We start from the raw sequence: 23,485 nt of genomic DNA on the forward strand, positions 1-23,485 counted from the left end.
TGGAAAGATTGGCTGAAATTAATAGTCAGTAAGAAATTTCATCATAAATTTTTATAGTGTCTAATTACTATTTTATTCTCCAAAGACCTGTATTGCTAACATCAACGAGACAAGCTATGGTACTTGTGGGTATCTCATACACTCATTTACAACTATTTAAACAAAAAATTACAATTATTTGAACCAAAATTACAATATTGAGAACAAAAGTTACCATATTCATTTACACTATTTACATATAGTTAAACAAAAATTACAACATTGAGAACAAAAGTTACCATATTCATTTACACTATTTACATATAGTTAAACAAAAATTACAACATTGACAACGAATTTGTTCAAAAGCTTGTAACAATGTCGTAAGAGGTGTAATTACTATTATTAGAACTAAGATTACACAAAATAGGACTCAACATTACCACTCTGACAACAAATTTGTTGTCACTTTTGTAAATGTGGGTATGAGATACCCACAAGTACACTAGAATTTCCCAACATCAACATGACATTATATACAGTATGAAACCTATCCGAAAACCCACCCAGCCATAACCACATACAGATTCATCTAGTTCTAAAACCAATAGCCCATTTTTCAGTTGGAAATTATTCTATACAAATCTCTCAAAGAAATTTCTTAATTTTTTAGCTTCCTTCAACATCTTAATATAACTCATTTAATTAAAGTAATATCCATAAGATGATCTCTTATATATATATATATATATTTTTTTTTGGGTCGTCGAGAAACTTTTTTTTTTTTAAGGGCAACGAAATCAAGTTCCATTAGGTATATCAGTCAAGTTAGATGGATTCGAAAATCCCTCATATTACAATTCGATACAGAAAACAAACTGCACAAAACAGAAAGCCCTAAAGAAAAACAAAAAACTAAAAAACAAAAGTCAAACCCCTCCACCTTAAATCAGAACAACCAATCAAAGGAAGAAATAGGGTTAAGAGTAGAGTGAAGCTTCGAAAACAAAAGTAGAAAAAACCTACGCCTACACAATCTTAGATTAAGGCACTGTCTTGGAACTTTGACTCCTAGAGACCTCAATGGTGTACATCGCGAAGCTCAATTATTCAAAACAAAAGAAGAAAAAATCTACGCTTACACAATCTTAGATCAAAGCACACTCTTGGAACTTTGACGCTTAGAGATCTTAATGGTGTACATCACAGCAACCAACACAGGACCAACTTTAATTTAAGATAGTATAGGACTAGACCACTCCTCAATAGCCCATCCCAAGTCCAATCCAAAAGGAAAAGGTAAAAATAGTGGGCTAGCCAGCTAGCTAGGCTGCACTGCTACAACCCAAAGCAGGTTGATGCCCAAAAGCACGAAGCCCACCATCCCTACCACATCCCCCCAAATCGACTAGCACCAACCATTAAGATAGCTGCAGTCAGTCACCACTCCGGCGGCCGGACTCGACCCTCCACCATCATCTTGGTCTAAGGAAGAAACATTGACCCCAATTTGGACTCAATCAACCGCGATCAACAGCAAAAGCAGATGGCTACCGTCTTTAGAACCAACAATCTCCGATGTAGCTGCTGTAGGACCCTCCAATGCAGCACACCGGCACGAGAGAGAAACACCACCCACCGAACTACGCCCCCAGATCTACACCCTCAACATTCTCTAACAAAAACCGAACGGGCCTGCGGGGCCCACCTTAGGTAAAGTTTTATCGAAAATTCGGCAGAACTTCCCCTAAAATTGGACTACCCAAATTTAACAAAACTTTGACATGAAGCTCAAACTAACAACACGACACCAAAATGTATATCCCAAATATATACATTCCAGGTATATTACATTTCGGATAGTAATTCACCTTAGCACAACCATAACAACCAATTTAAGGTATTAGACATTCTTCCAACTTAAGTTTGGTTATCATAGAAATACTACGAAAATTAAGCTGATATCTTACATAAGTAGGTTAAGTAATAACCTACAGTCAAAACGGAAGCGATGAATCCTAAGCTTTGAATTCCTGAACGCATGACCTCGACAATCTGAAATCTGGGCAGTTGAAAAACCAAAGGACCTAGGGAAAAGCATTGAAAACCATTAGAGTGAGTGGACAAAAATAAAGTAATTTACTAAAGAAATAAAAGTAAACTGAATTCTTTCCCATTTTCTTCATCTTAAATCCGGCATGCAGCGTAGTAAAATCACCATTCAAATCCATCATTTTAAAATCAAGGTTCAGTGTAAAACATTCGATGACTAGAGGGTACTGCCGACTAGTCACCTCATGCCATCTGGAGGATACTATTGAATAGATGACGCATTGGAGGGTACTGCCGACCGGAATCTAGGAGGTAGTGGTTAGAGGGTACTGTTGACTAACCACAGATAGTTAGAGGGTGCTGCCGACTAACTACCTGATGACATCTGGAAGGTGCGGCCGACCAGATGACATATCGGAGGGTACTACCGACCGGAATATAGTCTTGAGGGTACTGCCGATCAGACTATTACCTGGAGATTACTGCCGACCAAGTAATGCATGCATGCAACATACGATAGCCTCCTTGTCAAGTCACGTTTTAAAACTCATTTCCTTTCGATAACAATGAAATCACATTTAATCAAATATTTTAAATCTCAAGTTGAAACCATAATCGAAGATTTAGTACTGCATGAATAATTTAATTTAAAAGCAAAGGTCTACTGTTGAGTCACAAATTACTTATGCAATTGTGCCCCATAATTATGAAAATTGATTAATTTGTCTTCCATGCTCTTTTACTCTTTTTAATCCATTTCCCATTTCATTTTATTTGTAGAAAACCTTGCATTGAGAATAAAATGACTATTTGAGGCTTGAAATGCGGAGATTTGAAGCTAGTGGAAGAAGACACGGAGATTGGAAGAAAATTGCAAATCGACTTTTCCGGCGAACTTTTCTGGCGAGCCGGCACTCATGGAGGGTCCTTTCTCCAGCAAAGGAGGACCATGGTGGTGAGAATATCTCATCACTTGAAATTCAAATATCTCCCTACACTTTGTCCTTTTGTCACCTTGCCAATTTGGGACAATTTGGGGGACAATGGTGTAAGAGCATCTCTTGCACACTTGGGGACCAAAGATGACACACAAAGGCTGATCAAAGAGAGGCCAAAGACTCATTATTCAGCATTCTTGACTCCATTCAATCATCTTCATCCTATCCAAGATCCTTTTTTCTCTCTAGAGAAGACACCACCATTTCCACCACTAAAACCACCATTTCCACCACTACAACCTCCATTTCCTCCACTACAACCTCCATTTCCTCCACAACTCACCTTAGAGATTCCAAATTTCGCTATTCTTATCAATATCAAGAGCTTGGAGCAAGGAGAAGGAGGTGACTACCACCACATCATGTTCTTGGTGACCCATCTCCACCACCTCTTCCGGCATCATCAATAGTCACCATTTACTCCCTATCTCTTTATGTATTTGATGTTTAATAGAATGTTGAAGCTTGTGTATCTAGCTATGTGTGAATAGTGAACTAGTTGGGGCTAGGGTTGAAAGCCCTAGCCAAACTTGCTTGTATTGATGCTTTTGTTTATAAATGGATGCAAATTCATGTTGTCATTCTCACATGCTAAGTCAATAGTTGAATGCATTACTTAGACCTAATCAATTTGAGTTATGTGTTTGCCATGACATGAAGTTTCTCCTAGAGATTGATTACCTTTAGGCAAAAAGGGAGCATGAAAGCACACCATGTGTGCATGTGAGGGTAGTGAGCTAAAATCACCTAGAGATAGGATTGGTTTGCTTGCTTGGTTATCTAAACTCTAAGCTTTATGCATTTAGGGGCAAATGATTGAGACCTATCCGGTAATTGAATTTGTCTATAGGTAGTTAGCTCTAAACTTATCCGGTTAGAGTTAATAAAATGAAAGGGGTTTAAGCCTTAGTAGTCCTATCTGGATGCTAAGAGGGATGCTAAGAGGGTAGTTGGACAATTTGCTTTGCATCATTCATATTCAATTGCTTTAGTGCTTGCAAGGGAGGCAAAATGTGAAACCCGATGCCCTAACTCCCATCCATTTGATAACAATTTGTTTAGTTTAGCTTAGTTTATATTTCAATTTGAACAGAAACCAATCTCAAAATCAAAATCAAATCTCTACACACCATCTTGCACATACTCACCATGAACTTTGGTTCACTTGTGAGCCTTTGTTTGTGATTGTACATTTGCATATTCTTCTAGTTTTTCCTTAGGTTTTCCCTGGCTAGGAAAGGATTTACCAATCCTCGTGGGTTCGACATCCTTACTTAATCCCCTATTCTATAACTTGTACCTCTTGCACTTGAGGGTGACTTCAATGCTAACATCTACTCACAGGTAAGCCTCACAGCTATGCTTGCTGCCTGCAGGGATCCTCCTCACTCGAGTGCTCACTACGTCCTGTACAAATTGGCAGCGTATAAATAATAAAACGGGAAAAGTTTTAAATCGACAATTTCTTTCACAAAATATTAATAACACAAATTACTCATAATTTTCCTTAAACCTGACTTTTCCAATTTAAGGTTCTTAATACTTGAAATCCAAGATTCTCAACCATTTAACTGTCCCCAAATCCTCTTCTAGCATTCCTTTATCTTCTTTTAACATGCTACAATCCAATAAGGATACCATCGAGTTTGACCCAATAATTTCAAAACTAACACTTCTCGATCAATATCTAATTTCGAATTTTCTAACACAAAGTGTGGCAAAAGGTTCCTAATTGCAGGAGCCAGGATATGATTTATAAGCTAAAACAAAGCATTTTAAGTGGCTGCATGTGCCTTCACGCGCCACCGCACCAACACCAACACCAACATCCGGCCACACCACCTACACCAAAATGATTTCCACAACATACAGAACAACTTTTACTGCAACAACAATCAATTCACAACCAATTGGCTGGAAATCGGCCCGAAAGCAAAAATCTGACAAACCCTAACTGCGCCTCTTTAATTTCTCCTCATCTGGTCGATTCAAGCTACAAGAGGGTTAGCAAAGTGATCAGTGCCTCCTTAGAAAAAAAAAACCCCCCAAGATTTCTGGCCGGAAACATCCGGAAATCGGAAACCCAAACAAAATCGGCAAAACTCCGACTTGAACAATCCCACTTCAATTAGCTCGATTCAAGGCTTCTCAACGGGAAATACTTACATGGATTGGAAGAGGAGGAAGAAAGGATCATTTTGTGACCAGTGGCGTGCTCAGCGGCTGTTGGACGGCGGAGAACTCGCCTAAAATCTATTTTCGGGTCCGTACAGCGTAAAAGAAAAAACAAGTCGGGGCCTTTTGATGTGTGGTTGACTGAAATGGAAACCCTCTCTCTTCCAAAAGTAGAAACCTCAATATATATATATATATATATATATATATATATATATATATATATATATATATATACAGGCCTTCTCCACTGCGGACGTCCGCAGTTTTTCATTGGTGCGGATTTCCAGTTTTGACCCACTTTCCGATCATATTTTCACATCTTAACCGTTCAGTTTTTAGGTCCTAATGTATAGATCACCTCTGCAAAATTTCGACCAAATTGGTGATCGTTAAGGCATCCAAAACTGCAATTTACAACAATGTACACGAACGGTTCCGGTTCGGCAGATTCGGTCCGTTCGTGTAAAATGCAGTTTTGGATGCCTTAACGATCACCAATTTGGCTGAAATTTTGTAGAGATGATCTATACATTAGGACCTAAAAACTGAACGGCTAAGATGTGAAAATGTGATCGGAAAGTGGGGAAAAAATGGAAATCCGCACCTTTTTTCTTAGGTGCGGATATCCGCACCTGAGAATGATTCTATATATATATATATATATATATATATATATACAAATCCTATTCAGAGCGGAGCTCCGCTTTGAAATTAACGGTGTGAAGTTCGAGTTTTGGGTCACTTTTCGGTCGCACATCCAAATCTCGACCGTTCAGTTTTTAGGTACTAGTGTATAGATCATCTCTGCAAATTTTCAGCCAAAATGATGATCGTTAAGGCATTGATAACTCCCGTAAAGCTAGTACGGTTCAAGTTGACAGATTCAGTCCGTCCATTGGTTTAAGCGAGTTAGATACCTTAACGATCATCAATTTGGCTGAAAATTTGCAGAGATGATCTATACACTAGTATCTAAAAACTGAACGGTCGAGATGTGGATCTGCGACCGAAAAGTGACCAAAAACTCAAACTTCACACGTTAATTTCAAAGCGGAGCTCCGCTCTAGATAGGATCTGTATATATATATATATATATATATATATATATATATATATATATATATATCCACAATTACCTAGAATAGTTACTTAGGGTTTTTTATTATAACTTTTCCGTACAAACTCCGTTTTGGGCAAAATTCAAGTCTATGAACTCGGTTTAATGTATTCTACAACTTCCACAAGAAATTTTATAAATTATCGGGTCAAAGAAAAAGTCAACTCTTTGTCCCCTAAACGTAAAGTAGAAACCCACGAAGTAAAAATCATTTTTTACTAATTGTAACTGTAATAAGTTAAAGATTTTGGTAAATGGTATAACAGTCTCAGCCAAAGACCGCTGCTATCGGAGCCTTGAGCAGCTCCTCAATCTGTTTATCGAGCTACACCTAGAAAGAAACACAACCACGCCGTCAAAAGAGAAGCCTGCAGGAGCATCGCCTTTTCCAACCACGCCGTCATCATCACGCTGCTGTTGCCTGGTCTGGGGACCTTAAGGTCACCGCCAACACCACACGAAACCTAATTTTCCCTCTCAAGGTCACTTCATAAACTACGGAGGCCTCATACAGAGCTAATATTATAATCTTTATCTGATTTTGAATGTTCGTCGAGAAACTTGTTCGTATATCTAATTTTTTATAACAAGTTCCTTTGGTGCATGTAGATTACTGTAGTACACATCAAATAGCATACATTTCTTTGTCAACTTGTAGGATTGTGTTGTTTAGCTAATTGCTTTAGTTAATTTCTACTATTTTGTAATAAGCAATTAGGGTAATTAGCCTATGTTAATTACGTTTAGTTGCATGCTTTAGTTCATTAGTGCTCCACAGCTGTCTTGACACGTGTGAAGCTTAGGCGTTTTCTTGAGTACTATATAAACTCTTCTCTGTGCCAGCTCAATTGAATAAGGCTCATTTTCCAGATATTTTCTCTTCGTTTCACTATTCCTCTCTAGAACTTTCATGGTATCAAGAGCCTAGGCTGCGATCGTGGTTGATCTTCGTGCTTGATCTACAATCTTAGCTGGTGCTCATCCTCCTCTTCCTCTTGTGTGAGATCTCTGATTTAGATAAGTTTCTTTTTCAAAGAATTTTGAAGAAATTGAGAAGTTCATGACTCGAATCCTGAAGATTTTATGGTTATTGATACAAGATTGTACTATTCTATAACATCGATACTTGGAATTAAGCTCAGATTGTTCAGAAATTGCGTATGTTCATTAAAAAATAGCTAAAACTGACTAGATTTGTGCTTCTTTTTGATCTGTGAGTTGATATCTTTGTTATCAAAACCGTAGCTCATATTATGTTGTAGATCGAAGCTCTAGTACTTCATAAGGATGATTTTGGATCTGTGAGTTGATATCTTTGTTATCAAAACCCTAGCTTATATTATATTGTAGATCGAAGCTCTTGTACTTCTTGAGGATGATTAGAATGATGTGTGAAGTTCGTTTTTCATGCCTAAAGTGGAAAAACTATTCATACTCACTGCAATGATGCTCATATACTGATTTCTCTCCCTAGTCATATTATATTGTAGATCGAAGCTCTTGTACTTCATGAGGATGATTAGAATGATGTGTGAAGTTCATTTTCATGCCTGAAGTGGAAAAACTGTTCATAATACTCACTGCAATGATGCTCATATACTGATTTCTCTCAAGAGTACTGTTCATCTACATCCTATTGCTGTTTGAAGATACTGTATGAGGTGTTGATGTACTCTGCTGCAATTAATTCTCAGCAAAATGAGATTTTGAACCTAGCCAAAACTTCTTAAACTGTTATGCTGATGTGTTCTGCAATTGTGATTTGCTCATACTGACCTGTGATCTCATGCACATAGTGGAAACATGACTACTTCACGCGCTCCTCAATTTGCTTCATCTGCCACAACTCAGACTACCGTGTACTTGCCTAACATCTTACTTGATGAGACCGATTACCCTACATGGCTGTTCAGAATGGAGTCCTTCCTTAGAGGTCAAAATCTTTTTGGATTTGTGGATGGTACAACTCCTTGTCCTCCACAGTTCACTCAATCCTCTGATGGCACTACTTCTGTTCCCAATGCTGAGTACATTGCCTGGAAAACACAAGATCAAAGTATAGTGAACATGATGGGCCAAACATTGAGCACTGTGGCTATGGTCTGTGCTGTGGGAAGCAAGTCTGCTCAAGATATGTGGTCTAGACTCAAGCTGAAATTTGCAGCTCCAAATAGACAAAACATCCTCCAGCCAGTGTTCTAAAAATCAGTCTGGGCGGCCACCTAGGAGGCGTCTAGGCTCTAGGCGCAGACTGACCGCCCCGATTTTGGGCTAGGCGACAAGGGAAAACGGCTTGGCTTTCGACGTGCGCCTAGACGGAGAAGGCGGGCGTTTCGGCGTTCTAGGTGGTGAACTGGGCGCTAGGCGGTGCATATCTGTTCACTTTCTCTCTCTTCTCCAGGCTCGACGACTCGACTTTCTCTCTCTAGTTTGTACTCTGAGTCCTCTTGACTCTCTCTGATTTCTCCTATGAGTCCTCTCACCATCACTCTCTCTCTCCTCAACTCTGATCCTTCATTCTCTCTCTCCTCAACGACTTCGATTTGTCCCTCACTCCCTCCAAACATCATCTTGATTTAATTTCAATCATATAATCAAACATCCATCACAAAACTTTCAAAATCAATACCTGGGAAACCTTGAAATCATTGAGATGAAGAAATTGTGGAATCATATAAGGGTGTGGGGCGACAACTGTTCAGTTGGGGACTTGGGGTCGGAGGCGGATGATGAGAGGAGAAGGAGAAAAGAAGGCTGAGATAGGTTTGATATGTTTTCCACTTTTTCCTTAATTGTTCCATGGGTTTGGTCACTGACCCATTGTCTCTTCTAGCCCACTAGACTTTGTTTCTATACTATTTGTCAAAAAAGAAATTGAATAAAAAGAGGGCTATGTTGAATGAATTAACCCAAAGACATCCTTATGTTAGTTCAATAAATATATAATTCAACATGTTGATTATTTGATTAGATGGCACTGATGCAATAGGCTGTAATAGACTAATATATTAATGGTTGAAGATCTTATTATTTTATTTACATAATTATATGTAATAAAAATTAAATTAAATTAAAAAATAGAAACCGCCTAGTCTCCCGCCTAGGCCCCTAGGCGCTAGGCGCCGGGCTACCGCCCAACTAGCGCCTAGCGATTTTTAGAACCTTGCCTCCAACTCAAGTCCAATTCGCAAAAATTAAGGAAGGGGAATGATGATATTGAGACTTACCTGGACAAAATTAAAGCAGCTAAGGATGCTCTCGAAACTGTAGGAGTTGTCATTGATGATGAAGACATTGTTGTCACTGTGTTAAGAGGTTTGCCTGCTGAATTTGCAGCAATTAAAATTGTCATTCGAGCTCAGTTTGTGAGCTACTCACTTGGTGAACTTAAAACCTTACTCAAACCTGCAGAGATTGACATTGGCAATGAAACTCAAGGTTTGCAAACTCTCTTGACTGCAATGTTGGTGAAGACTAACTCTGATGGTGTTGGTTCTACTGCTTCTGCTGTTCCTGTTGGAACCACTCCTGTACCAGCTACCTCAACATCAAATATTTCATCTACATCTGCCAATATTGCACCAGCCATGTCTCAGCCCTCATATGCTGCACCTAGTGTTCCACCAGGTTTTCAACCACCAACACAAGCTCCTCTTCCTGCTCCGATTTCACATCAAGGTTCCTTTGTTCCTATGTCTCTTGTTTCTTATGGGTACAATCCCTACACACCGTATCCTGTGTTTGATTTCAATGCTGGTATGACTGGTCTCTTTGCTGGACGAGGCAATTCTAGACCACCTGCCAATTTTGGCAACAGAAATTTCAAATATGCTGGAAGAGGCATTGCATCACCTGTTAATGCTGGTTTTAACTCGAACAATGCTATTGGAGCTCAGAACAACTTTGTTGGTTTCAGAAACAACACTGCTAATCCTGGAGCTGGTCCCTTGATTTGTCAACTTTGTGGGAAAATTGGTCATAGTGCTAAGACCTGCAGAACCCTGTCGAACTATCAACAAGGCAACAACAACTATTCTAATTCTGGATGTCAGTATTGTGGGAGACAAGGACACACAGCAGAAAGATATGCTACTTCATTATTGGTTTCCCTGGTCAGCAGCAACAACAATCTTCTAAACCTGTGACTGGGACTGCTATGCTTGCAGCATCTAATCTCGCACCTCAATTTTGGTTGGCTGACACAGGGGCCACCAACCACATGACAAGCAATGCTCAACTTCTTGATAATGCTGTCTCTTACCCTGCAACTGATACTGTGCAAGTTGGTAATGGTAATCACCTTAAAATCACACATTCTGGTAGCACTACTTTGGGACCCTTATTACTTGATAATGTGCTACTAATTCCTGAACTTGCAGCACATTTACTCTCTATCTATCAATTGTGTAAACAAAACAATTGTAGTGTCTGGTTTGATGAATTTATGTGTGTCATTCAGGACAAAGTGCAGGGCAGAATACTCTATCAGGGAATGTGTAAACAAGGCTCATTTTCCAGATATTTTCTCTTCGTTTCACTATTCCTCTCTAGAACTTTCATGGTATAATGCGTTGATACAGCAGAATACTTGGACCCTTGTACCTTTGCCTCCAAACAAGAATCTAGTCTCATGTAAGTAATTGTTCAAAGTCAAACGAAATGCAGATGGATCCATAGCTCGACACAAAGCCAGACTTGTGGCAAGGGGATTTAGCCAGGAATTTGGAATTGACTATGAAGAAACTTTTTCTCCTGTTGTGCGTCACACTACTGTTAGATTGATTATGTGCTTGGCTGCTCATTATAACTGGAAGCTTCACCAACTTGATGTTAAGAATGCTTTTTTGCATGGCTACCTGAATGAAGAAGTATATATGACTCAGCCGGGAGGCTTTGTTGATCAGAATGCACCAAATCTTGTGTGCAAATTAAACAAATCTCTGTACGGTCTTAAGCAGGCACCTAGGGCATGGAATGAGAGGTTTACTGCTTTCCTACCTTCAATTGGCTTTACTCCATCTTTTGCAGATCCCAGCTTGTTTGTCAAACTCACAGATACCGCTCGAGTGTTCCTCTTACTATATGTGGATGATATCATTCTGACTGGTGATTGTGAAGACCTCATTGCTGTTGTCAAACTTGCTCTTCAACAGGAGTTCGATATGAAAGACCTAGGTAAATTGCATTATTTTCTAGGCATTGAGATCAAATATCTCAACTCTAGATTGTTTGTCTCTCAATCTAAGTATGCAAGAGATCTGTTACACAAGGCTGGACTTGATGATTGCCACACTCATTCGACACCTTGTAAATCTGGTGTAAGGCTTATGAAGGATGCTGGATTCCCTTTACAAGATCATGATATCTCATTGTTCAGAAGCTTAGTGGGGTGTCTTAAATACCTAACTTTCACTAGGCCTGCTATCACTTTTGCAGTGAATTCTGTGTGTCAATTTTTGCACTCTCCTACAGATTCTCATCTTGTGGCAGCTCAAAGAATATTGAGGTATGTTAAAGGTACTATGGAGCATGGAATACACTTCAAGAGGGCATCAAGTGCCACTGCAACACAACTATATCTCAAAGCATTTTGTGATGCAGATTGGGCAGGAGATCCCAATGATAGGAAATCCACAACAGGTTTTGTCATTCTGCTCAATGATTCTCCCATTTCCTGGTGCAGTAAGAAGCAATCTGCTGTCTCAAGGTCATCTACAGAGGCAGAGTACAGATGCATGGCTGATACCACCTCTGAGATTAAATGGTTGTCTCATCTCCTGAGTGATCTGCATACAACTCTCTCTGATGTGCCTACTTTATACTGTGACAATATATCAGCTCTTGCACTAGCTACAAATCCAGTATATCACTCCAAGCTTAAGCATATTGAAGTGGACCTTCACTTTACAAGAAATCAAGTCAAAGCTAGATCACTCAAGCTTCAATTTGTCACTTCCAGAAAGCAACCTGCAGATTTGTTTACAAAGGAACTTTGTGCTCCTCAACACAACTATTTCTGCAGCAACTTGATGTTTCTATCCCCTCATCAAGTTGAGGGAGGGTCTTAGGATTGTGTTGTTTAGCTAATTGCTTTAGTTAATTTCTACTGTTTTGTAATAAGCAATTAGGATAATTAGCCTATGTTAATTACGTTTAGTTGCATGCTTTAGTTCATTAGTGCTCCACAGCCGTCTTGACACGTGTCAAGCTTAGGCGTTTTCTTGAGTACTATAAAAACTCTTCTTTGTACCAGCTCAATTGAATAAGACTCATTTTCCAGATATTTTCTCTTCGTTTCACTATTCCTCTCTAGAACTTTCAGAAACTCCCCAGTATATCATATTGGGTCTTACTAAATAAATCCAACAAATTTCTTAGTATTTCCAGCACACAAAAATTTGTCATTTATTTCCAACTTCACCCCTAGTTGTACCCAGCACCAACTTCCCCGTCGTCATGATTCCACTTCGGCTCCGCTTCAAAATTCTTCCAAGTAACCATAGTTTGTGGTCTCTCTACGATCATTTGTCTATACATGTATAGATTAATAGTTCGAGTTGTTCAAATTGGACATATATCTGTTGTAATTTAGTGAAAGCTCAGTGCAATCATATATATACCTAATTTTTTTTGAAACGATCATATATATACCTAATTAGTTCTTAATGAAACTTTTTTTGCCTCGTTTCATCAAGATGTTTGTGGAGAATTCCTTCTTATATCGCTTCAAGTAACTTGCTTGCTTTTAATCAATTGGATCTTTGATTAATTGTAATTTTCTTTTGACATGGAATTCTTTCATATAGGGACGATAACACACCAATGAAAATTCTCAACAAGCTAATTGGAATTTAATAAACTGTTGAATCATTCCAACATGAAACATGGGTGTTTTTGGACTGAGGAAAGAAAACCTCAGTTGGAGAATTTCGTCAAACGGAGAGAATTTCGCCAAACTCCGTTTGATGGATTACCAAGAAAGATAAGCCGCATTTGATGCAGAGTTTGGGGGCAGGGGAGGTGAGGTTGGCGTTTGACTTTTAGAAATAGGGGTAAAATTGGAAATTTGAGGAAAAAAAAATTATTCTGGTTACACCAGGATATATTTGCTGGGTACACCCTTTCATATTTCACCACATACATAGGATGTTGGCTCTGCTTGTACACACACACACACACATGTATAACATATATATATTAGACAACATGCATCCTTTCTTATTTGTGGTATGGAATTTGTATGTTTCCAGTTCATTATTACCATCCTCTAGGATTAATTAGTATCTAAAAAACATTAATTTTCTCTGTTACTTCGCATCACACATTTGATATATATATATATATAGACTTACAGTGCTACGATAAAATATAATTGCGAATTGTGAACCAACAAATCTTTGCAGAAATAAACAAAGTAAACACAACAGCAGCGATATTTCACTTCATTTACAAACGAAGTCAACAACTTATGGTACACTATGCTTAAAAGTTTTGTTCTTTGAGAAACACAAGTATGTAGATATATATTAGGCGGAAGTTGAAGATGATGGGGCTTCTAAACGAATATAGTCATACATGATCCCCACGAAAGGGCTGGTGCTCACTGCTTGCGTTAGAAACACTGTATTGTCACCTTTCACAAGCAATGTGCCGGGTACGTCTATTGTATACAGCCGGTAGAGACCATGAATTCCATGTCTGCAAATTGTGTTGTCGTGTCCGATCACACCGGTCGTAAACAGAGGAGGGTCTGCTTTGGAATCATTTATGCGAATCTTCATTTGAAAAAAAAAAAGAACCTCAGATCAGAGCTTTAGCATGTGTATATCTCCACCGCACTCCATGTTGTTAGCTAATGTACGTAAGTGGATCTAAAAATATGGTCGCTCTAGCGTTACTGACCTGTAATTCTGCAATATTTGCAGTAGCGAGGGCCAATCGAAGTTTGTAGATTTTGGTCTGACTGACATTGTCAAGCTGAAACTTGATTTTCCATGTCGTCCCTTGATATGTGCCATCATCGTTCTTCCTGTTACCCAACAACTTGAAGCTAGGTAAGGCTATGAGTTTTTCCATATTTTATCAATGGGATTACCAAATTCTATTTAGACATTAACTTTGAGAATATATATAGGAAGAACTTGACCTGGTAACTTGAGCAAAGAACCAATCTTTAGTATAATCACTAGTTCCAATAGTGTAAACTAAATCCTCATTAGGATATAACTCGGCATATCTTTCCCATAACGCCCACTGCCTAAACCTTCAAGTGTAACAAAATATGTCAGGACACAAAACTTCAGACATATAGAAAAAAGTTGATGGAAGTTAGATTGGTGTGACTAGATTAAAGTTTCATGGAATGCTCAAATATAACAAAGTTCGAGCTTCACCTGTCAGGATGGTTTACATAAAGTTTATTGATATACTTTGGATTAGGATCGGGAACATAGAATCCAGCAGCAGAGCGATCCGGGTAACCAATTTCCCACAATGTTGGTCCATCCCTTGGAGGCTCATATACAAGACTACCAAGGTCAATATCACAACCTGCTCAATGCATGTGCATATAGGGATGATATCGATCAGTTTTAATTTAGTTCTACGTAAATTCATCAAATTTCAGAAGAAAAAAAAAAGAACACGAGAGAAGTAGACCTGGAATTATGTTAATGGTTAAACCATAGCGGTAATCTCCAATAAACCCAGGAACCCACGCGTAGAGATTATAGTTCCCCTCGCGTATATTTTTGATAGAGTAATAGTCATTCGCATCTGCCCTAGTCCAGAACTGGTAACCCTGCTAGCAAGTAAAATATAAAATTGTCAAGCTTGCATAGAAAATTGACTTAGAAGGTAATTAGCTAGTGTGGATGTCTACAGAAGAATAAAGAAGCTATTTTAAACAAGAAGCAACTCCAAAATTGGTGTACAATAAAGAACAAATTAACAAGGCAAACCTTAGTGACACGAAATTAATGATCCAGCAGCTCGTGCAATGGATAAATCAAAACTCTTTTATTTGGTATACCCTAAATATGTCTCATTTCTCTTGGTCACATTGGCAACATTTATAGACATGAAGAAATGTAACAGATCGAGTTTCCAATTAACATTAACTTTGTGATTAAAACATGCCTAAGCATGTATAAACTATTTTGATGTGATAGTGATACCAAAATATATACTAACCTCAGCTGTAGGAGATTTAAATAGCAGAAAATATTGGAAGAGATTAATCTTAAATTCTTTGATAGAATACTAACACAATGAGATAAATTATACCATTTGGATTACTAATTGTAGGGTGGAAAAAGTTAGGGTAAAGAGGGTACGTAATTACATATCTCAATCTCGCATGCATGTCACAATTAATTTAATTATATAAAAAGTAATTAATGAGGCGATAATTAATTAAGTAAGCCAATACCGAACTATAAGATTAATAAGGCATGCATATATAATGTACCCCTTCATGTTGTTTAAAGTATTCTTTAAGAAAGACTGTTTAAAAATAAATTTACCTTGCAATCTCTTTGCCATGATCCAACATCTCCAGGTGGTGCCAATCCAACATAAGCACGATGGCTGAGTATGTGATCGTGGCTAACAAAGCTAAACAACCATTACCCTTTACGTAAGATTTTCAACTAACTTGATCAGAAATCGAAATATATAAACTACTTCGTTATATTTGCTCAACTTTGTTAATAAGCTAATTTAACAACATGTTAGTGCTTAATTAGATTAGATATAACCGCCAACAAGATTAACAGGAAAAGAAGCAGAGAAAGAATGACCGAGTTAAATTAGTACCTATCTCGAACACGTATTCTACCACTAACATTACCCCGTTGCTTTGACGTTGGAAAATCAGTGGAAGCTGGAAACTCATAAGGCCAGCTTTTTACTTCTGTCATCATCTGAAATGTCGAAAACACGCACTTAACCTTAAGAATGAAAATGTGGACTAAAAGAAAAGTACCATATTTTTGAAACTAGCTTGTTGATTCTCTGTTTTCAAATTTATCCTCCTAATAATAATTGAGAAGAAATTATGAAATAAAAACCTGTTTCTTTGCATCTTCCCAGAGTGGTGATGAATCTTTTGCATCAGATGCAGAATTAAGATAGATAAAAACAGGGCCGAAAACTTTCTTCCATGGCTCATCTGGTTTAAGTTTCAGCACAAGATCCTCTCCTGAATAGTGAGCACTCAGAAACATCTGAATTATATAGTAGTATCATATCAACATTAATATTGAAGGCATCTTAATTGATTCAAGATTCTTGAATAAGCATACTTGATTGTATGATTATATATCAGAACTCTTTATGAGAAGCACAAAGAATTCGATAAAAAATTTAGTACTTATGAAACCTTGGATCACTTATCGAAGCGCTTCTAAAAGAAGCATGGAATTGATATATAGTTGCTTGTTTCAGAACTCAGAAGTACTGTCAAGAGCTTCATTACCCTAAATTAAAATATTGTTAATGTATAAAGTTCATTCAACTTACTGCAAGACAAATAGGACCGACGTGGGATGTGAGGTTCTGTTTAAGAGGTCCGCCAGATCGGAACTCATCACTAGGCGTTATCTGCCAAAACCCTACATGAGGGTCCATGCATGTCCAACCGTGAACCCGCAAATTTTGGTTCTCGCATGAGTATTGGTACTTGTCATCCACCTGAAAGTTTATTATATTTTTGTTTTGTTTTTAGGAATCTAACACGAAACAAGCGGGTGGCTACTATGTGTGTGGAAATGCATATTTCTTTCTCATTTCTTACACCTGAAATTTTAAACTTATGGGACATTGCCTTTAAATCTTTAACACATATAAGATATTTAGGTCACCATAATATAGGTAAATCCGAAAAAGAAATGTTTTAATTCGGTGAAAATACATGAATTGCTAACCCTAGCTAGGTGGTATATATACATCTATAATCAGTGGGTTTGAATTTATTTTGAAAATTATTAATAATTTTCATGGGTACACGTAATTGACTTTTGTAATGCAATGATAGAGTTTCTCTTAAAAATAAATATAGCAGATAACATGGGGTTAGTTTGTGTGTGTGTGCGCGCACGTATATATTACCTCTCCCTTATATTGTGGCTCTATAGGATTGACAAGAAGGACTGCTTCTGGGAAATCTGAATTTAGGATTTGGCATCTTTCGGGTAATCGGTCGTCAGGAAGGGGCATGTTTCTTTGCCTGTCATCAGCTATCGCCATGTACTGAAACCTGTACGTTCAATCATATATGACAGCAGTAAATAATTGATCATATAGATAATAGAGTTAACATGGCTAAATACGCACTTCTCTTTACTGAGCTTGAACACAATCCTGGTTTGGGGAAGGTTGAAAGGAGGCCATTCTTTCAAGTGCTCGTAGATGGCGTACGAGTAGAAGCCTGACGAATTACGAAGCATTACAAACCTGACAAATATATCATTCTTTTGTCATATCGTATAGTACGTATACAAAGATTATCTATGGTAGGGTGTGTGTGTTTGGTGGGGTGTTAAGGCTTTGATCTCATATATAAGAGGTCAGGAGTTCGAGCCCCATCAAGGGTGGGAATGGGGTGGGGTTTTTTTTTTTTTTTAAAAAAAAAAAAAAGATTATCTATGGCATCACCTAATCAAACCTTTTGTCTATATTTAGCGGGACATTCTTGTCCTCGTGATTCCACTCTCTAGTGAATGATATCTCTACTTGTTCTTCACTTTTCACTATAACCGTGAATTTTGTTCCTATAATTCTGCAATTAATGGATAAACAAGCAAGTTAAATCTCGATCACATGTGGAAATGTGGAATTATAGAAACTTCCATATCATATGTTAGGGTTTATCTAGTAGTCTCGTACCGATCATAGGTTCCGGTTGTTCCGATACTTCCCGTTTCACTCCAAACAAGGTCCCAGTACCTTTAAAATTCAAAAGCATAGTAGCACGATCATTAAAAGAAAATGAACCATAAATAGTTTCAAGTAGGTGAATTACACATGCACGTACCCTCTATTATCCTCTTCATTGAGAACTTCAAGTAAATTGTCAATGCCGTTATAATGGATCCCAGTAACAATTCCACCTGGATTTGATAATGTAACTTGGAGTGTGCCGTTATCCATAATCACCTGCAGAGCATTGTGTGTACATAATATATTTGTTATTTGGTATATGTTAGTGTATTGGTAGTTCTATTTCTTTTGGTATTTGTAGAAAATGCCTCAAGTTTGAACCCCTTTCTCATCTAATATTGATTGATAAAAAAAAAAATGATTAAATACTGTTTAGTCTCTGAATTTTTACTAAAAGACATTTCAGTTCATATCTTTTTAATTTCACATGTTTAATATTTGTACTCTCAATTTTAGACCAATAAGTTCATTCAGTTACTTTCAATCCAGAAGCTTGTTAAGTTATTGACGTGGTAATTTTTTCTCACCAAAATGTCTATTATACCTTCACTTCTTTTTTTAATTTACTTTTTTTTATATTTTATTTTATTTTTTTCTGCTTACCACTTCTCCAAAAACCCCCCAACATCTTTTTCCAATACCATTTGGTCTAGTGACACAGTCTCCTCTTTATAAGTATAAGGTCTTGAGTTTGACTGACAAAAAACTAGCTGTAGCATTTAAGTTTTTTCCCAACCACCACCTCCCGCCCACATTTCTTAATCTCAACCCACACTCTCACATCATTTGGTTCTTCGATTCTTGGACACAGTCTTAACCCAAACGAGATAGTCCGGCCCCAGGCTCCAGATTTACGCCGAGAACAAGAACCACCTCTGCCGCCTCCTCCTCAACTCCGGCCTGTCATCCGCGGCCCCGGTCGTCGAGTCGCTCCAGATTTCCTTCTTGATTGTCACTTTTCCCTATCAATCCCCAAAACCCTAATCGATTTTCTCTTTTCATGTCAATTTAGAGGAAGGTCGGAGTGCAAGTTTAGCCATGGCCAATGACAAAAGCTTGTTCAAGAAAGAACACGGTCTGGAGAGGAGGCAAGCAGCAGCTTGTCGAATCAGGGAGAAGTATCCGGAGAGAGTACTGGTAAAGTGGTGACTGTGGAGAAGGCTCCGATCAGTGCGTCGGGGTTCTGGGACTGATCGGATGTCTGGGCTGAAATCTGGGTGAAGTTCTTGAGCGTCGGGTCTACCGGCGAGTGAATCTGACAGAGTGTGGGAGAAGCCAAAGGTACCAAGTACCAACTGCCAAGTCTTTATCTTGGTCAAATTGTGCTGAACTGCTATCTGGGCTGGTTTATTTGGTTGGGATTGTAGTAGAATATTGTGTTTAGCGACGACATTCCTCTAAGATCTGGTGGTGGGTTTCGGCAATCAAGGTCAGTCTTTTCGATCTGGTTTTGCCTCATTATGAAGCTCGCAGCTTTTTCTACAACGTTCTGTTTTGTATCTTGGAGTTTTGATCTGTTCTTGGATGTGTGAATCTATATGAATTCTGTAAAAAGTTTGTTTCTTTGTGTGAGACTTTTTCTGGGTTGTGTACCATTTGTTGTTAATCTGCTGTGTTGTTTGGAAAGAACCATTCTTTATTGCAAAATCTAATCTGGGGTTGTAGTGTAATATGTTTAGCTCAAATGTTTGGAAAGAACCATTCTTTATGGTCTCTCCGTCTCTGGTAGTTTATCTTCTTTGATTAGAATTGTCTATTAATACATTGGTGTTATGATTTTGTCGTGCGTTTGATCTGATTCATGGTATTGTATATTTATCAAGGAACAATGGCCGAAGCCAAAAGCAGATACACCCTTGAACTCTTGAAGGTGGAAGAAGAAGAGATAAACGGGAAAAATAAAAGAAAAAAGAGAAGAAAAAAAATTAAAAATGAAAGAAGAAGTGAGGGTATAAACATTTTCGCATTAAAAAATTACCAAGTCAGCAATTTAACGGAGTTTTTGGATTGAGAGTAAAAGAATGAATCTATTGGTCTAAAATTGAGATTACAATGATTAAACATATGACATTACAAGGACATGCATTGAAGTGTGTGAAATTAGAAGGACATGCATTGAAGTGTTTTTTTTCAATAAAAGTTCTGGAACTAAACAGTATTTAATTCAAAGAAAAATGAAAAATTAATGCAAAATGTATGACCAAGATGCTTACTTGTTAAAATCAACATGATGTTGAGTATACTAAACTTTGTGTGATAAACATATGTTAACCTCAAGTTCAAAGTTCAATCCAATGTAAATAAAAAACAATCCATTAGCTCAACATGTTAATATATCTACCCATTCGTAAATTAATAATCCAAAGCTGACACTTTTTTTCATATATAAAAGAATTTAAGTGAAAGTACAGTGTATGTTTAATCTCTGTCACTAAAATTTCAGTATGTGATTGATAATTACAAATAAAACTAAATTTCTTTCAGAAGTTGTACAAAACAAAAAACTCATCATTCTTTCTCCAAAAGTCTAATACATGAACTTTCTATGAGCGATTACCAGTTAATTAGTAAAACATGCTATAGTATTCCTAGTTAATTTTTTTTTTCCTTTTCTTTTTCTTAATCATTTGATCATTATCCACTACATATGTATAATATTGCTTTCTTCTTGAAACTTATTTGATGAATTGACCAGAATTATGAAAATTTGATTGAAGTTCTCTAAATATTTAACTTATTTAATTAATTGTGTAAAACTTATCGGTTTTAGCAGGATTTATACGCATGTTTTCTTAACAAACATGTCATATATACAATTTATATGCATATAGCCATGCATACACAGATTACAAAAAAATAAGAACTAAACAAAACGAAAAACTTAAAGTATATATGACTTACATGATCGTCCTCAATATGCAATTGCACCCCCAGGGACGACATTGTGTGAAGACTCCCTATGAAATCTCAATATGGGTTTATAGGCAGAACTGAATTTTATGAAAGATATGCACATTGCTTCTTCATTAATCTGTTATATATAATATATCCTACCTACCCTACCCCTAGATGGTTGGGTTCAACTTAGGGGTTGATTAAAAGAAGCATTCTTTCTTTACTTTTCCTTTGCGTGTGGTTTTCATTTACTCATGTATAATGCTTGAAGTTCTTTGTATCCTTCTTCAATTATTAGCTTTCGATCAAAAGACACAGGAATATCTGCTAACATCTTCAAATACGTGTGAACGAGTCTGTAATAAGAAACCAAAAATGTCCGTGATTTGGAGTCTTCTGTCTATGTTCTATAATAAGATCTGGATGGTTTTTTTTTTTTTTTGAAAGGAGATCTGGATGTTGATATTGGATTGTTGTTTAAAGGCTAAAGGTCACGGACTCAAGGGAGCTTATTTTCAAGCTTAAGTTTGCTTGACTGCATTGGAAGTCATGCTAGTAAAAGTAACATCTCGCTCAAGCTCAATTTTCATGAAGTTCCCATAGGTTTGATTAGACTCAACAAATGATGAAAACTTGGGACAATTCAACGTTGGTCGCCCAACTGCGCAAGCATATGCATCTGTTCTGGGCCACATCAAAATGTAGTTCCATATGTTACACCTTCGATAGCAAATATATATGACGGTGAAAGGATGTGATCTTGCAACATGCAGGTCACATCGAGAATCACATACACCAACCGATAAAGCACTAATGGTTGCAAATTGCTTACAAGCGTGATGCGTGCACCGGAATACAATATGCAATCCAATGCCAATATTGAAAATTATGTCCAAAGGAAACGTGAACTTGCCCCTTTTTTTTTTCTTCCTTTATATACCAACAAAAATTCAAGGGAAATTCGTCCAAACAGTGTCTGAACTTTTCCAAACTATTAATTTTCATACCTATACTTTGAAAAATGTCATAATGGTACCTGAAGTTTTGGCCCCGACCCAATTTCCGTACCTAGCAACAGTAAAGTCGTCAACGGCGTTAAATTTTGAGGGGTAAATCTGGAACTTCAGGTATTCTCAAGAGAAAATCTTCCAAACAGTGTCTGAACTTTTCCAGACTATTAATTTTCATACCTATACTTTGAAAAATATCAAAATGGTACCTGACGTTTTAAGCCCGACCCAATATTCATACCTAGGAACAGTAAAACCGTTGACTCCGTTGAACAATACCAGAAAAGTATGCCAATAACTACCGTTGGGTTCAAACATTGCCCCCCAGACCTCGAAGTCAAAGGTCTTTGTCTTACCTCAGTTGAGAGCAGAACTCAGCTACCTACCTCAGTTTTCTATCAGGAGAAAAAATTGAACTCGGGTTCTTTACTCCTAACAGAAGCTCTGGTACAAGAAGATATGTTGGAATTCGCTATTACAGATCGAATCCACAATGTGAGGTGTCAACCACCCAATTATTCCCTCTCAGTGATGGCTTCGCCGGCAACGCGATCTTCTCCAGCATCTTCTCTGCTTCGATTTCAATCAAAAATCCCAAAACCCACAATCCAAAAAATCAAATTCAATTATTTGCAGCTGAAATCAATTTCAATTTTTCTTTTTTTGATGGGTTTGGGAGAAGACAACAGAGAAGAAGGAAAGAAAAGTCGTGATTAGGTAGATGCATGTGGAAATTTTGGTAGCTATAACAGCAAAAATGGTTTGGTTTGCAAGTGTTTGCTCGGTTTTAAGCCTAGTTCACCAGATAATTGGAATCATGGAGATTATTCGGGTGGATGCACAAGGAAATTTCAATGCTTTATGTTGGAATCCGACGAGTCTGATAGCAAAGGAATCTGAAATTTTGGTAATTCCACTTTCAATGCTTCTTCTCTGTTGTCTTCTCCCAAACCCATCAAAAAAAGAAAAATTGAAATTGATTTCAGCTGCAAATAATTGAATTTGATTTTTTGGATTGTGGGTTTTGGGATTTTTGATTGAAATCGAAGCAGAGAAGATGCTGGAGAAGATCGCGTTGCCGGCGAAGCCATCACTGAGAGGGAATAATTGGGTGGTTGACGCCTCACATTGTGGATTCGATCTGTAATAGCGAATTCCAACATATCTTCTTGTACCAGAGCTTCTGTTAGGAGTAAAGAACCCGAGTTCAATTTTTTCTCCTGATAGAAAACTGAGGTAGGTAGCTGAGTTCTGCTCTCAACTGAGGTAAGACAAAGACCTTTGACTTCGACTTCGAGGTCTGGGGGGCAATGTTT

At 37.6% G+C, this 23,485-nt stretch overlaps 1 protein-coding gene and 1 long non-coding RNA gene across 3 annotated transcripts; one reads left to right on the forward strand and one right to left on the reverse strand.

Moving 5' to 3' along the window:
• The first annotated feature begins 7,187 nt into the window (after window positions 1-7,187).
• LOC133746076 (uncharacterized) lies at window positions 7,188-9,228 on the forward strand. 2 transcript variants are annotated; one of them, XR_009863926.1, is made up of 2 exons: window positions 7,188-7,298; window positions 7,815-9,228. It is a non-coding gene; the product is annotated as an uncharacterized LOC133746076 (long non-coding RNA). The 2 variants fall into 2 exon arrangements; XR_009863927.1 differs by having other exon boundaries at window positions 7,198-7,323.
• Window positions 9,229-13,694: 4,466 nt separating this feature from the next.
• On the reverse strand, window positions 13,695-21,317 carry LOC133746072 (probable rhamnogalacturonate lyase B). Its single transcript, XM_062174236.1, has 15 exons — window positions 21,166-21,317; window positions 18,359-18,480; window positions 18,211-18,270; window positions 17,990-18,103; window positions 17,659-17,778; window positions 17,434-17,581; window positions 16,846-17,016; window positions 16,395-16,550; window positions 16,141-16,247; window positions 15,849-15,939; window positions 14,983-15,124; window positions 14,718-14,874; window positions 14,471-14,587; window positions 14,227-14,353; window positions 13,695-14,099 (listed from the first exon to the last, which is right to left on the reverse strand). The coding sequence occupies exons 1-15, from the start codon at window positions 21,205-21,207 to the stop codon at window positions 13,851-13,853; spliced, it is 1,923 nt and encodes a 640-aa protein (XP_062030220.1). The 5' UTR covers window positions 21,208-21,317; the 3' UTR covers window positions 13,695-13,850.
• Window positions 21,318-23,485: the final 2,168 nt, after the last annotated feature.

Source organism: Rosa rugosa, chromosome 4, assembly GCF_958449725.1.
Source record: "Rosa rugosa chromosome 4, drRosRugo1.1, whole genome shotgun sequence".
In the NCBI taxonomy this organism is placed as follows: Eukaryota; Viridiplantae; Streptophyta; class Magnoliopsida; order Rosales; family Rosaceae; genus Rosa; species Rosa rugosa.

Bases quoted from the DNA above. Each gene is read 5' to 3' on its own strand.
- LOC133746072 (XM_062174236.1), bottom strand. From the start codon at position 21,207: ATGTCGTCCCTGGGGGTGCAATTGCATATTGAGGACGATCAT. The intron at 18,271-18,358 runs GTACGTGCATGT...TGAATTTTAAAG, and splicing joins AATGAAGAGGATAATAGAGG to GTACTGGGACCTTGTTTGGA. The intron at 18,104-18,210 runs GTACGAGACTAC...CATTAATTGCAG, and splicing joins ACAACCGGAACCTATGATCG to AATTATAGGAACAAAATTCA.